This window comes from Myotis brandtii, unplaced genomic scaffold (genome assembly GCF_000412655.1).
Source record: "Myotis brandtii unplaced genomic scaffold, ASM41265v1 scaffold948, whole genome shotgun sequence".
Classification (NCBI taxonomy): Eukaryota; Metazoa; Chordata; class Mammalia; order Chiroptera; family Vespertilionidae; genus Myotis; species Myotis brandtii.
In genome coordinates, this window is record NW_005371912.1 from 50,315 (window position 1) to 65,748 (window position 15,434).

At 38.9% G+C, this 15,434-nt stretch overlaps 1 protein-coding gene across 1 annotated transcript in view; it reads right to left on the minus strand.

The window, feature by feature from the left end:
- The window catches only part of LOC102239813 (exocyst complex component 4), a 55,536-nt gene extending 41,126 nt beyond the window's left edge, over window positions 1-14,410 (minus strand). Inside the window, exon 1 of the mRNA XM_005885983.2 lies at window positions 14,071-14,410. Coding sequence (XP_005886045.2) covers window positions 14,071-14,255 — 185 coding nt within the window. The 5' untranslated portion in view covers window positions 14,256-14,410. The remainder of the gene's footprint in view (window positions 1-14,070) is intronic.
- Window positions 14,411-15,434: the final 1,024 nt, after the last annotated feature.

Consider the following 15,434-nt stretch of genomic DNA (forward strand, 5'->3'; position numbering starts at 1 on the left):
GGCATCGCAACCTCCCGATCCGCCCTGCTCTGTGCATGACGGGGCGGCGCCCCAACTCCCCAATCGGCCCTGCTCTGAGCCTGACCAGGGGCTGCACTTAGGGATTGGGCCTGCCCTCTGCCACCCAGGAGCAGGCCTAAGCCAGCAGGTCGTTATCCCCCGAGGGGTCCCAGACTGCGAGAGGGCACAGGCCGGGCTGGGGGCCCCCCCTCCCCCCGCCCCCCGAGTGCACAAATTTTTGTGCACGGGGCCTCTAGTATATATATATATATTTTTTTTAATATAATACACCTGAATTTTGGAGACACCTGCAGAATAACTAGCATTAAGTCATGCTTTCTGAAAACAGTGAATAGGCTAAACTGTCTACTAAGGGCATTCCTCGTTGGCATCCAGTGACCTCTCCTCCAGGAATAATAAAGAGTAACAAAACAATGAAAATCCCTTCAAGCAACTCAGAAAAACCAAGTAAGGCTCCACATATCCCAAAATCACTTATCAGGAAGTTGAGCACAATCAACCACAAGAATCCAATTTCCTCAGTGATCCATCCCATTCTGGAAAGTACGAAAATGGGCCTCCCAGCAACAAAGTGGATGCCACTGAGCCCTCGCACTTCTCCCTCATCAAACACCGAGCCCCTCAATCAGTGCTACCTCCTCTCACATTACGACCATTCTAACTACTTTTTAATTGCATAACGGAAATAGTAATAAACAAGGAGTCATCTTTATTTCCAAAATATTCTAACATTATCATAAAAGTAAAAACTAAGAATTTTAAAACTCTCAACAAATATTCAAAAGTTAACTAGTTCTGGAACTTCACTCCAGGTAGGACAAAAATTAACTATTGATTTTTACTGACCAATTAGCTCATTGATCTTTCTGGAGCATAATATTTCTTTTTGCTACTGATGCCAACACAAGAAAAAAGAGTCTAGAGCTGACACGATTCTTCAAAATGTTATCCTATTTTCTGTCCAAACTGCTTTTTACCAGGAGGTATTAGGTTACACTATTAGGTTTATTTAGCCCTTATCTCAAAGGGTGAGCATCAGATTTTCTTTCCCTCTAAAGTGCCAAACAGCCAACCTAAGAAATTCCTGACAGCAACAAATACGTACCCTATCAGCAGGGAACTGAAGGCAGTGCCAAGTCTGAGTTGAGTGAAAGCAGGAACTGAAGAGGAGGAAAAGAGATTGCTATGAATCTAAACACTAACCAAACTAGCTGAGAAGGAGGTCTTTAAAGATACAGTGGGGCCTTGACTTACAAGTGTCCTGACTAACGAGTTTTTTGAGATACCAGCTGTCTCTCAGCCAATTTTTTGCATTGAGTTGATAGAGTAATTTGAGTTAACGAGCTCCTTAACGAGCTCGGTCGAATTAAACTCCTAAGTCAAGGCCCCACTGTACTTTATACTAAGCAAAGCACTCTGTGTATGATAGGCAGTCTATTAATGCTTCCGTTTGTTATAAAAATAACAAACCCTCATAATTCTAAGTTAGCGGTAAAAAAATCACACATTAAAGAAATGTTTGAGCTGTGTACCACTATAAAATCACACTAGATATGGCTTCACTCAAAGCATAACCAAATCTACATTACACTTTTTTTTTAATTTATTGGTTTGAGAGCGAGAAATACCAATTTGTTGTTCTACTTATTTTTTTTAATTATTATTTTTTAAATATTATTTTCATTGATCTCAGAGAGGGAGAGATAGAAACATCAATGATGAGATAGAATCATTGATCAGCTGCCTCCTGCACACCCCCCACTAGGGATCGAGCCCGCAACCCAGGCATGTGCCCTTGACCGGAATCAAACCTGGGACCCTTCAGTCCACAGACTGACACTCTATCCACTGAGCCAAACCGGCCAGGGCTACATTACACTTTTTATTTTATTTTTTAATTATTGTATTGATTTTTGCAGAGAGAAAGGGAGAGGGATAGAGAGTTAGAAACATCGATGAGAGAGAAACATCCATCAGCTGCCTCCTGCACACTCCCCACTGGGGATGTGCCTGCAACCAAGGTACATGCCCTTGACCGGAATCAAACCTGGGACCCTGAGTCCGCAGGCAGACACCCTATCCACTGAGCCAAACCGGTTAGGGCTACATTACACTTTTTAATCGATTTTATTATATTCAATTATACATTGCAATTGCTTGTTTCCTAATTGCCTTATTAGAGCTCAAAAAATACAAGATAATCCCATCCCAATTGATAGCAATTCACGATGACAAACAAGTCCCTCTGAAAAAGTTTTCTGAGGCATAAAAACAACATCCCTTAATTCAGTACAAAGATTCATTTACTACCAAGTGACAGGAAGCAATTTCTGCTTTAAAGTCAATTGAAAACTCACTGGTGTCTTGCTTCAGACAGCACTTAGGGCCAATTACTACACCAAACACATGCAGTTTTTCAATATTTCAATTAACTCGGTTATTCAAAACACTTCTGGGGACCAAAAGCTATAAATCTTGTAGCCAACAGAGAAGGCCATTATCTAAAATTAAGTAAAATCACTCCCACTAACACATAAAACTGAGTCCAGGGTTGACAAAGTCAAGTTAACATCTACCCCTTACTCTTACTGACTCTCTTTTCCCTCTTGCATGTTAAGCCCCACCTCCTGCGAAAAGTTTTGTCCACAGTGATCTTACTTTTCACCTCCAGTGAAATGTTTTTGTTACAGCATTTGTTCATTTTCAGGGTGTATGCTATTGCCTAATGTGGAGTTTCTGGTGAGTTCCTCCAAAATGATGTTTTGTAAGATATTAATAGGTGTAATTTGGTCATGTTTGGAAATTCTGGATTACACAAATTGAAGGGTTGTTAACCACAGACATCCAGGAGACTTGAATATAATAATGTGCAAGGTGCCTCTGGGAGGGAGGTTGTCAGAGTAGGGGCTGGGGGGACAGGTCATGAAGATACATTATTTAGCATTTCTGCAATTTATTAATCTACAGAACCCCACTCTCTTCCCTCTCCCCGCCACATAACATATATAACACACATACACACAATTTTATCAAAATTTTCAAACACGTACAAAAATTAAGACACTTGTCGAAAAAGCCCAGCTTCAATAACTAAACACATTCCAATCTTGCTTCATCTTTCACTGACTCAACCTTCTTCCCAATTACTTTGAAGCAAATCCTAGGCACATCATTTTTATTGGTATGTATTTCAGTGTGAATTGCTTTAAAATAATCTTTTTTAAGAAACAAAGCTACAATGCCAGTACCTCAGCTTTCTTTAAAGAGTAAAATGCTAATTGGTTTTTTAAAGTGTATTTGAATCACCTGGAAATCAAGGCAGATTCAGTGGGTCAGGTGGTGATTGAAATCCTGTATTTCTAAAAAGCTCTCAAGTTATATTTTGAGTAAAAATAATGTCTCCCATACCACAATGACAGGCACCAAGTTTTAAATAGAAAATCACCTTTTGAATCATGTACCACTTTATTTTCTGCAGCAGCTTTATTAAGATTTTTAAAGAAAAGGTTCTCCTAAGGATCTTAAAATTTTCTTACCACGTAAAATGGTACCCAACAATTTTCCATTATAACTTCCTGCTAAATGGTGAGTTGCCATGTTTTTTCAAGGTGAAATTCCCTACAAATAAAGGACTGATACTACAACGACCAAGATCATAACTCATTTCATGGCTTGCAAGCAAGTACAGAGAAAGGAAGCAACAGAGAAGCGCACAGGGAGCAGGCTCCTCACTGCAAACTGGAAAATGCAAGCACAGGTTGCAACCATCCGAATGCAAGCAAAAGAGACCAAGTATGATGGCACCCAAAGAAACCCCATTTACCAGCTCCGTAACTGTGAGACCTCGGGCTCACAATTAACAATACTATCACAGTCACTAAATAAGCAACACAGAGAAGAACTGTATTGTTAAAAATAAAGAAATACATAAACAGATATATAAGAATTCCAAAGCATTTGTAAAAGTTCTGAAGGAAAAGTTCCTGAAAAAGTACTATATGAATCAAAGGTATTTAGCTGTTTAATTAAATACACCGCAAATTACTGAAAAGTCAGAAAGACCAACTAGTGTCAAGATACCTAGTTCATTTTCATGACAAAACTGTATATACACATCTGATTACCTTATTCTTCCTCTCTGAGCATATGCAAATTATCTGAAATGACTTACAAAAAACAAAACAGGTTCAAACTTGGACATTAAGGCAGTTAGAGCTTGCAGGGCAGAGCTGTGGAGAGGAGAGAGCTCCCCGCAGCACTGGGAGGTGCATAGGGGGTCTTTCTCCATTCTTCAGGGAGGTATCATCAGCGCAAGCGCCAGAGGAAACCACTCAAGGCCAGGAAAAGAACCACCTGAGAGGATTAATGCGAACAATTATCTGAAATCATGCCCAGCCAGAGTGAGAACTCTCATCATTCACAGAGCACTGGGAGGAACACTCCAAAGGATTTTGCCATCTTGGTGAGACAAAATTGGCCCTAAATGTTGCTCTGTTCCCAATTAGAGAAATTTAAAACAAGACCTGAAAAGACCCCATTGTTCCCAAGTAACTTAACCACATCCCAGAAAAAACCTCAGGAATATTTATAGGAAAATAAAGACATCCAATATCAGTACCTACCAAGGTAAAATTTAGAATATCTACCATCCAAAAAGTAGAAGGAAGGTGGGGAACATCATTCAACTAAAACTAACCCCAAAATAAAACAGATGATAAAATTAGTACACGAGAACATTAAAACATTTATGATACCTGTATCCCATATGTTCAAGAAACTATAGGAAAGAGCAAACATGTAAGCAGACATTAAACATATTAAAACACACACACACAAATCAAACTTCTAGAGATTAATACAACAAACCATTAAAAAGTTGCATTACATGGAATTAACAAATTAGGAACTGTAGAAAAGATTAGTGAACGTGAACACACAACAATACAAACTATACAGCAGAAAATGCCAAGAAAAAAAGAATGGGGAAAAAATGAACCTCAGCATTCAGTGAGCTGTGGGACAACTTGCAGTGGCTTAAAACAATAGAAATAAATCTGACAAACAATGTAAGACTTATACATTGAAACCTATTTTTTTAAAACTGCTGAGAGAAATTAAAGAAAAATTAAATGGAGGGATATACCCTGTTCATGGATCAGAAGACTCAATACAGTTAAGATGTCAATTCTCCCATGTTAACCTGTACATTCAATGCAACCCCAACCAAAATCCCATCAGGTTTTTTTTTTAAATATATTTTATTGATTTTTTACAGAGAGGAAGGGAGAGGGATAGAGAGTTAGAAACATCGATGAGAGAGAAACATCGACCAGCCGCCTCCTGCACACCTCCTACTGGGGATGTGCCCGCAACCAAGGGACATGCCCTTGACCGGAATCGAACCTGGGACCTTCCAGTCCGCAGGCCGACGCTCTATCCACTGAGCCAAACCGGTCTGGCTTCCCGTCAGGTTTTATTGTAGAAATTGAGTACCTAGTTCTAAAATTGATACAGAAATACAAAGGACCTAGGACAGCCAAAACAACTTTTATAAAGTAGGATACAGTTGGAGAGCTTACACCATGCATCTTCACAATTTATAAAAGCAGTAAACAAGACTGGTATTGTCATCAAGATAAGAAGATGGATGGAACAGACTAAGAGTCAAGACACAGACCCACATTAACCAACAGATTTTTTACAAAGGTGCAGAGATATTCAATAAAAAAAGGATAGTCTTTTCAATGAATGGTATTGGAACAAGAGAATATCTGTACACACACACACACACACAAAACACTAAAAAAATTGACAGGGATGCTGAAAGTGTTCTCTATTTTGATGTGATTATACAGGTAAAAATTCATCAAGCCATACAGTTAATATGTGTACATTTTACTATACATATATATACCTGAAAAAGGGAGACAAAGTAAGCATGTAAGTTAGCATACAGGCAAGGGCCCATATTTATTTTTTAAAAATTATTTCTATCAATCCCTCCGACATTTCATACACACACACACACAGAGAGAGAAAGAGAGAGTTAGTGAGAGAGAGAGAGAGAGAGAGAGAGCCCACATGTGTGAGAAATATATCTGAAATTAGGTTCATCTAATTTCAATGAAGGAAACTTATGGAGGATAAAGTTTGAAATTTTTTTTATCTTCAGATTTTTCTGCATTTCCATTGTTTAAATTCCTTTAATGCGTGCATACTATTTTTATAACAATATAGTGATTTTCTAAAAATTGAAAGCAAAGTTATTAAGAGTAGTTAATTCTAGATGAAGAGAATATGAGTAATTTATATTTTCTTCTCTGTAATTTCTATATTTTTAATTCTCCCACTTAAAAGTATATAACTACAAAGACTACACATTAACATAAAAAAATTTTGTTATGCTAAAAAATGTTAACTTTATTATAATTACAACAATTATTCTTTGTATGCATGTGGACAGCATCCACGTGAAAACCTTAAAAAAAGAAAGTGAGGAAGTATTTTGGGAAATGAGGTTGGACAATGTTACTCTTTTATGATATATTTTTTATGTTTGTGAGATATAATTTTTATAAAGGGAAATGTTGCAATGACAAGTGTACAAAGGACGAGAACAAAAAGCATGAATCATTGCTGAAGATCCAACATATATTCAGCAATGGAGAAAAGATAATCTTTCAACAAATGGTGGTAGAACTACCGGACACCCACATGCAAAACCATGAATGTACACACAGATCTTACACCCTTCACAAAAATCAACTCAAAATAACAGACCTAAACATGTAACACAAAATATAAAACTCCTAGAAAGTAACACAGTAAAAAATTTGATGATCTTAGATATTGCAATGACTTTTAATACAACACCAAAGAACCAATCAATGAAAGAAATAATTGATAAGCTGAGCTTCATTAAAATAAAAAACTTCCACTCTGGGAAAGACACTGTGAAGAGAATGAGAACACAAGCCACAGACTGGGGAAAAATATTTGCAAAACACCTCCCGGTACATCCAACAGCAGTGTCTAAATGACAGTGAAAGAAACACTCCCCTGGTAATATTTTAATACAGCAGAGTTAGTAAAGACAATCATCAAAAATATCCAGTTTCTGATATATATAATGGCATATGACTCAGCCATTAAAAAGGAATGAGATCCTGCCATTTGCAACATGGGTGGACCTAGAGGATATTATGCTAAGTGCAATGAGTCAGACAGAGAAAGACAAATACTGTATGATTTCACCCATAGGTGGAATCTAAAAACGACAAAGTAAACGAACAAGCAAAAAAAGCAGAAATAGACTCACAGATACAGAGAACAAACGATGGTAGCTGGAAAGGGGATAGATGGGTGGAAAGGGTGAAGGGAAATGAGAGGCACAAACTTCTAGTTATAAAATAAATTAGTCACAGGGATGTAATGTAGAGCATAGAAGATATAATCAATAATATTGTAATAACTATGTATGATGATAGATTGGTTACTAGACATCATGGTGAGCACATCCTAAGGTACATAAATGTCAAATCACCATGTACACTTGGACCTAATATAATATTGTATGTCAACTATAATAAATAATAAGTTTTTAATAAAAATTCCATTTCTGGCAAAACCATGAGGAAACAGGTACTCTAATATACCACTTATGGGAGTGTAAATTATCATCTTTTTAAAGTACACTTTGGCTCTATCTGTCAGAATACAAAAGGCATATATACATACTCTAATGCAACTATTCCACTGCCACTGCCATAAATTTAAATTCCTGGGTATACCCCCTCACTGCAATATAGTTTTAACATAAGATAAAAACAATAAAGAAACACCTAAAGTGCTTGTTTAAAAACTAAGTAAAAGGTGGCCCCAATTAAATAGATTATGGTGTATACATATGACAGAATACTACATAGCTACTGAAAAGAATGACAGAAATCAGTGTGTGCTGCTAGAAAAGATCTCAAAGATAAAGTAAAACAAATGAACAAAGTTTTAAAGTATACATAGCATGATCCCACTTGTTTAAAGAATATATATAATATTTATAAATATTCCTTAAGAATATATAAATTCATAAACAATATTGTACTAATACATTAAATATATATTTTTTCATTAAGATTATACATTCACACATACTTAAATATAGTCCCCTATTTTCCTCACAGAACCACAAGACACTTAACAGGGTTATGTTTTAGGAAAGAAATGAACAAGGAGAAAAGTCTTCACTTCTTTTTATTTTGTTCCTCTTCAAATATTTGCATTTTTAAATACATGACTAATTTTAGAAAATTACACATTTAATTTTAGAAATCATATGTATAATGTTTTTTTATAATAAGTATTATTTCTTTTTTTTAATTTTATTTTATTGATTTTTTACAGTGAGGAAGGGAGAGAGATAGAGAGTTAGAAACATCGATCAGCTGCCTCCTGCACATCTCCTACCAGGGATATGCCCGCAACCAAGGTACATGCCCTTGACCGGAATCGAACCTGGGACCTTTCAGTCTGCAGGCCGACGCTCCACTGAGCCAAACCGGTTTCGGCTCATATGTATAATGTTTTAATGGCAGCAAAGATGAGCTAGGCAGAGATCACTGGCCCTTCAATTTGCTTGCTGATTATACACACATCTTTGTGTGTATAATCTAATAAGTATGTTTTATATTTTATGTAGGTTTACATTTTGTTTTGCATACACACATAAGCATACATATATTTAAATCTAGCTATTTAGCTGACTCTCATATTATCAAATAATAACCATCTAAATTCAGCTACACACAGTTCCCTGGGAATAAAGAGAACATTCTGATAACTGGAATCAAACATTCTAGCCAACCTGGGAAGAATAGTCTGGATGAAAATTAACATAACCCGGTGGCTAGCTGGCAAACATTAAAATAAAGTTTCTAACCAGAGAAGCTACAGATCCTAAAAATGAGGAAATGAATATGCTTTCTCTATGCCAAACTATGCTGGGCACTTTCACACACTCTTAATTTCCCCAACAACCATAGCAGATCATTATTACCCCATTTTACAAGTAAAGAAACTAAAACTGGTGGTTTTAAGTAACTGGTCCAGGGTTACTTTACATGGATAATACAGTAAGTTTCTACTAACTATACCACACTTCCCACCAAAGACTGTGCCCACATCTACCTACAAGTAATTGCTTAAAAAAAAAAAACCTGACCAATCACCCAACATTAAAAACATATGCCTCAAAGCCTTCAAGAAATTCCAATGTTAAAAATTACACATGCCCTGGCCGGTGTGGTTCAGCTGGTTGGAGTGTCGGGTTCGATTCCCAGTCAGGGCACATACCTAGGTTTCAGGTTCAGTCCCCACTGGGGCATGTATGGAAGGCAACCATTCAATTTTCTCTCTCACATCAATGTTTCTCTCTCCCGCCCCCTCCCTCTTTCTCTAAAATAACAACAACAAAAAGGTTAGAAACTACAACGTGGATTCCCATGATATTAATTCTGCATGTTTAGCCAGAAAAAAAAAAAAAAAAGGAAAATTTTCCCCCCTTACATCCACATATGCTGTTGGATGTCCCGGGACTCCCAGAAAGTTGAGAACGTGTTTAGTCTTCAGGTATTCTAGTAGTAATTTTCAAAGTGTGTCACTCGTGACAAGACTCCGAGGGTGCAAAGAGAGCCAGAAACCCTAAAAAACATTATGAAATGGGCTCAAATAAAGAGAGAAGGTGGTGCTGGAGACGACACTGACTACCTAGCACCACGTGCAGGACTCTGCTTTGAAGTGTCTACACCCCTCTCCCACCACAAACAGGGTTGTGGACCTCAAAGCTGCTTGGTCAATGCTCTCATCAAAGCCTGGACCCCTCAACAGTGTTCTCTGGATTAAACATGGGGCTGACCAAAATACGCTCCCTGCAATTTAACAGGTGTTCTCAATGAAGGATTTGCTCGGTTTTTGAAATTCCATCTTCTGTGAAGACCTGAAAGCTGATGGAAACCTGAGCCTTCAATTCCTTCAAACCTCCTTGACATCTGTAACCCCCTTGACATCTGTAACATCTGCCTACAAAAGCTCTACTCCGAGGTTTCGGTAAGGTCTCCTCAAGTCACAGTCAAGTTTGTCTTCCCAATTAAATTGGCAATTAAAGACCAACTTATAAAAAGAAGAGTCAACCTTTAATTGGAAAGCAAATCACCTAACAGTAAAAGGTAGACACATTTCCCAATTAAAAATCTGACAAGAACTCACAAAAACAAAAGAGCATTTCCCAAATGTCATGGTGCTTATTTCCTGGTTAGAAAGGCTTCCTGCTCCAACTCCACACCAAACACAAGGTGACAGGTGGGGGCAGAGGATTGATAGTACAGCAGGAAAATGTTGTGTGCGGACATGGGCATGAAACTGTACAAATTGTGCATCAGCAGGGAGTCAGGACTCTGTCCACCCAATTAGTTCCATTTTAAGGGGCCAGTGGGCCAGACTTCAAACCAAAACCTGCAGTGAGCAGACGCCCGACAGACTCAATCCCCAGCCCTGGGTCTCATCGAAGCCCCTCCTCACCACCTGCGGACCTCTTTGCAAAGCCCAGAGTACACCCTATGGAAGACCTGACTGTCCTGACATATTTTTAAATGGTTCAGAATTTCATTTATGAGTCTCAATGTACTTTTAAAAATACCCATCTGCCAAATGTGATACTTTAATACCAGTTACACTATACCTCATCTTTAAGTTACTTTGATGGACTACCACACTAGCAAAATAGAGTCATTTTTTAACTACCTGGTACCCTGGTTAGAAACCCTGGTGCCCTAGATGAGATTTGGATTAGGCATGTCCACACCTACTCTGTCCTTAGGTCAACCCCTTATTCATCTGTACATTTTTTTTATCCAGTGTTAAAAGACAATTATAACAATAAATGCTCTTCTAACAAATAGGAATAGCATTTTAAAAATACATAAAAACTTGTCAATACATAATGTAGTTTAGAAATGACCTTTTTTACATATCTGAACAAGAGAACTGAAGGAGAATTTTTAACATTCACTATTCAAAAAAGAAAAACAACTGCTCAGTGATATAAAAAGATAAAGCTAAACTAAGCAAACTTTTCAGAGGACAGAGGACTCTTTCATGAACAAGTAATTTACTGTGACAAAATGATAGGGCCAAGGAAACATAAAAGAGAATTGGCACATCTAGTTCCAAGTATCCTTTAGATGTAGTTCAAATTTTATTAACATGAGTCTAAAATTGTTTTTTCTTTTTGAGGCTTGTTGCCAAAGCAACCAGGAAAGCTACAGTCTTTGAGAGTTTGAAAAGAGGTTAAGGGTAAGAGGAGGTAACCAAAGTTTTATACCAGGAATGAGGAATCATGAAGACAATGTTGCAAGAAGGGTAACACAGAAAATACAAATTGAACAGATAGACAAAGCAGCAACTACAGTGACAGAACAATTTCTCCAGTTTTATTGAGATAAAAATGACATTTAACAATGTATTCATTTAAGGTATAAATGGGATTTATGTGTATGTTGCAAAGTGATTACCACAGTATGTTTAGTTAACATCTATCACCTCACAGTTATGTTTTCTTGTGATGAGAAATTTTTATATTTACTCTCTTAGCAACTACATTCCCTATTCTGTTCCCTGAAGTACTCTCCCCTGACTCTCCCCAGCCTGAACACCAAGGTAATATCACCATCCTCCTCTCATTCACTGCCACTGTTTATGAAAGTTAAACCATTGGGTATGTTCAAAAGCATATCAGGAAGGAAACAAGAGCGGAGAGAGTTAGCAACACCCTCACTACAATGTCAAAATTGCCCTGCGTCTCAAAGAGATGTTGACATATAAACGTCAACATTCTGACAACATCAGTCTTAAAATGGTCACGTGTAAACATGAATATATAAACGTCAACATTCTGACATCAACAACATCAGTCTTAAAATGGTCACGTGTAAACATGAACCAGTATCCTTACCCAGAATGCTAGGTGTGGACACTCCATTTATATCATGCTGGTAATAGATAGAACAAAATAAAAAGTGTTGTTCAAATGGTCTGAGGTGGTCAAAAATAAGGAAGAAAAATGAAAACAAAAAAAAAGGAACAGAAGCCAGAATAAAAAAAAAAAATGCGCTGGGACTAAATCAGGGTGATCATGAGAAAGTAATATGTATGGACATAAGAAATGGATGGATAAACCACAAAATCACACCCCACACCACCCAGCATTGGGAAATTTCCCCTGGAAAACACAAAGGCAACCAAAAAGCAATGTATGTTTTGAATCAGTATCAATAACAAAGCTTTAGTTTGTTTTTTAAGCTTTTTTCAAATATAGAACATTAGGGTAAATTTAACTGCATTTTTAAAAACTGATATAGCATAAAAGAAATGGGTAAAACCTACAGAATCATAAGTACACCAATGAGATGGTACATTTGTATATAGCTGCTAACTTCCCTAATTCCCCACTCCACTTTCACTGGGAAATAATCACTCCTTCCCGGGGATTCCCATTGCATCCCATCTGTCTCTTCTAGTCTCATGTCATAGTTGTTACTTACATATTTTATCCCTCAAATATAGTGTACATCATGTCAAATTAGTCTTTGCAAAATTCAAGGCATTCACTCATTCATTCAATAAATATTTCCAAAGTACATATAAGTGCCTGGCACCATGCTACAGACAGGAAATATGTACTGCTTAAATGAATGCTGACTGCAAGGCAGAAAAAAGTGAACTAGTCCAAAAAAGAATCCACATAAATCATGTGTTATATATTTCCAAGGGGATTCGGATGGGAAGCTACAAATGTTCTGATACCGTGGAACAGCTGCTCTACCTGTGTATTGTCACAGCAAGAAAACGTGTCCACAATACAACCGCACTTCCTCTGCTTGGCCTGCCAAGTATATTAAGTATTTCCATACAGAGAATTATCATCTTAATCCTTTAAAATATTTAGTAATGATGGCTTCATATATCATAATCTTAACCTAGAGGTCCCTAAATAACACACATGAGATGGGTCTTTATAAGTCCAGGAAAGGCAGGCTGTTTTAAAAGTTCGATCTGTGCATTCATTCAAGAACTTATTAAATACCAGATACTGCTGGGCCAGGGTTTTAAAAAGATCAGGACAGTCCAAGAGCCCTCCAAGAACTGAACCAAAAGTTTGCCATGGCGGGGTGGGGGGGTTGAGGACAGTCACGTTTTATTTCATGGAAAATACCAGAGTTGAAATTCAAATGCCAACAACGTAAAAAACGTGTTGCGTTTTATTCTGGTTGTTTTCAGTCACTCCCTCATTCTTAATGGTACTTGAGAGGATTCCCCCATCCTCGACTTATTTCACTTAAAAAAAAAAAAGGCCTGCCACTCCCACTCCCACTCCCACTGGGGGGGGGGGGGGGGGGGATGTGTACAGAGGGTAACTTGAAATTTGTTTCATTTCTTTCTTTCCTTCTTAAGGAATAGACCGGAAAAGGAGGCAGAATAAAAGTCGAAAACGGATGAGTGCCTGCAGACCCACAGCCCTGGCACGGGCTCACTACCGGCTCCCGCCCGAGAGGGAGGCTGTGGCCGTTCACAGGTGGTTGGGGTGCCCCGAGTGTGACAACATTATCTGCAGCGCGGGGCAGGCCTCACACCCCAAGTCCCGGGAACCGAGCCCCTTCCGGGGAGCGCGGCAGAGGGAAACCCACAATCCAGGTGCGGGGCGGGCGCCCGGAGCTCACCTGGCTCCCTCCACCACGCCCCACAGCTTGCCGGCAGGGCCTGGGCATCCCACGGGCAGCTCTGGCCCCAGAGAAAACACCGAGGGAGGCTCCTCCCTCCAGCCCAGCCCCCGGACACTGGGGGGTCCGTGGGGACCCTGGGATGGGCTTGCAGGAGACCAGGAGGGGAGGACAGGGGAGGGTCGGCACCCGGCTCACCCTTCTCCCTGCCAAGCGGAGGTGGAGCCGCTGCCCGCTGCCCTGTCCCCTGACCCTGCCTCCTGCCTCCTGCCTCCCTCACCTGATCACAGAGATGAGCAGCCCCGAGGGGTCTTTGCTTTTGCTGACTGTGCCTCGGTACTTGCCACCGGCTGCCTCTGCCGCCATCTTGGTAACGGGCGGAGAACCCGCGGGCTGCAATGGAGCGAAGGCGGTGAGAACTCTGCAATTGACCTCTCCGAGAGCCCACCAATAGGAGAAGAGCATTTCACAGAACTTCTCTTCCCGTTGCCGGAGTGAGGGGGCGGGACTTCGCGCGTTTCCAGGCCGACGCGCGTTCTAAGCACGCTGGGAATTGTAGTTTTTCTTCAGCCGCTTCTGGGCGCGGAGGAAGCCAAACCAGGGGCTGCTCCGTGAAGTCCCCTAATAAGTGACTTACTTATCTTTATTCTGATCTTCGTATTTTTTAATTTCCTTGTTTTTAGAATGATATCAGTTTTTAAGTTAAAATTTATCTGATGATGCCACAATGTGTGTGTGTGTGGAGGGGCATATCTAAGTGGGGCAGGGGTCTATGCTTGATGTCTACATGCACGATTCTACTTCAAAAATAGTAGTTTTTTTAAAAACAGTAAAATGTGAAAATGAAGAGACAAATGCTTTTCTTTAATATTCTCTAAAACTAAGTGTTTTGCATTATTTTTATGTGAGTTCAATCATTTTCAGTGTCCCTGTATTCCCAGATAATCCTAAAAAACATACACTCAGGAACCCGCAAATGGATATTGATGAAGACCAAAGAAATGAAAACCAAAACTGACCAGATTATAAATTCCTTTTCTTCCCAAGCTAAATAAAATATGGATAATAATCATGTCCATGTGTGCTTTATTAATATTTTTACTAGTAAGTCTTCATATTTCCTGCGTATGACTCTTGGTTTAGTTATTCATTCAGAAGATGAAATAAACAAATAACAAAGATTAGGGTATGTATAGGAAGTAGACAAATCAAAAACAATACAAAAAACAAATACTGAAAAGGAGGGAAAGAGGTAATCTTGTAATACTGTAAATCAGAAGACACCTTAGTCAATAAGCCAAATTAATTTGGAGTCTTTTATTAGTACGCTAGCACTAGTGGGCTCAGAGTAGAATGTGTCAGATTCTGGGCTCCAACATGATGGAAGTCTTCCCTATTTATACTTTTTTCAGCTCTTTGTCTTCCAAATTTGGAAGAGACTTCTGGACCTTCTGAGAAAGAAGTCCTATGTGCTGGGACAGGGCGGTGAGACCATATTTCAAGACCTGGCCTGGAGCCAGCACTGACAACTCTGTCTGGGGCATAGTTTATGGCCTCTCTGGAATGGAAGTAGTCTTATTTTTCCTTATTATTTAAGCAAGCACGCGTTTACAGAAGCCAAAATAGCAGGGTTAAAATTTCAAA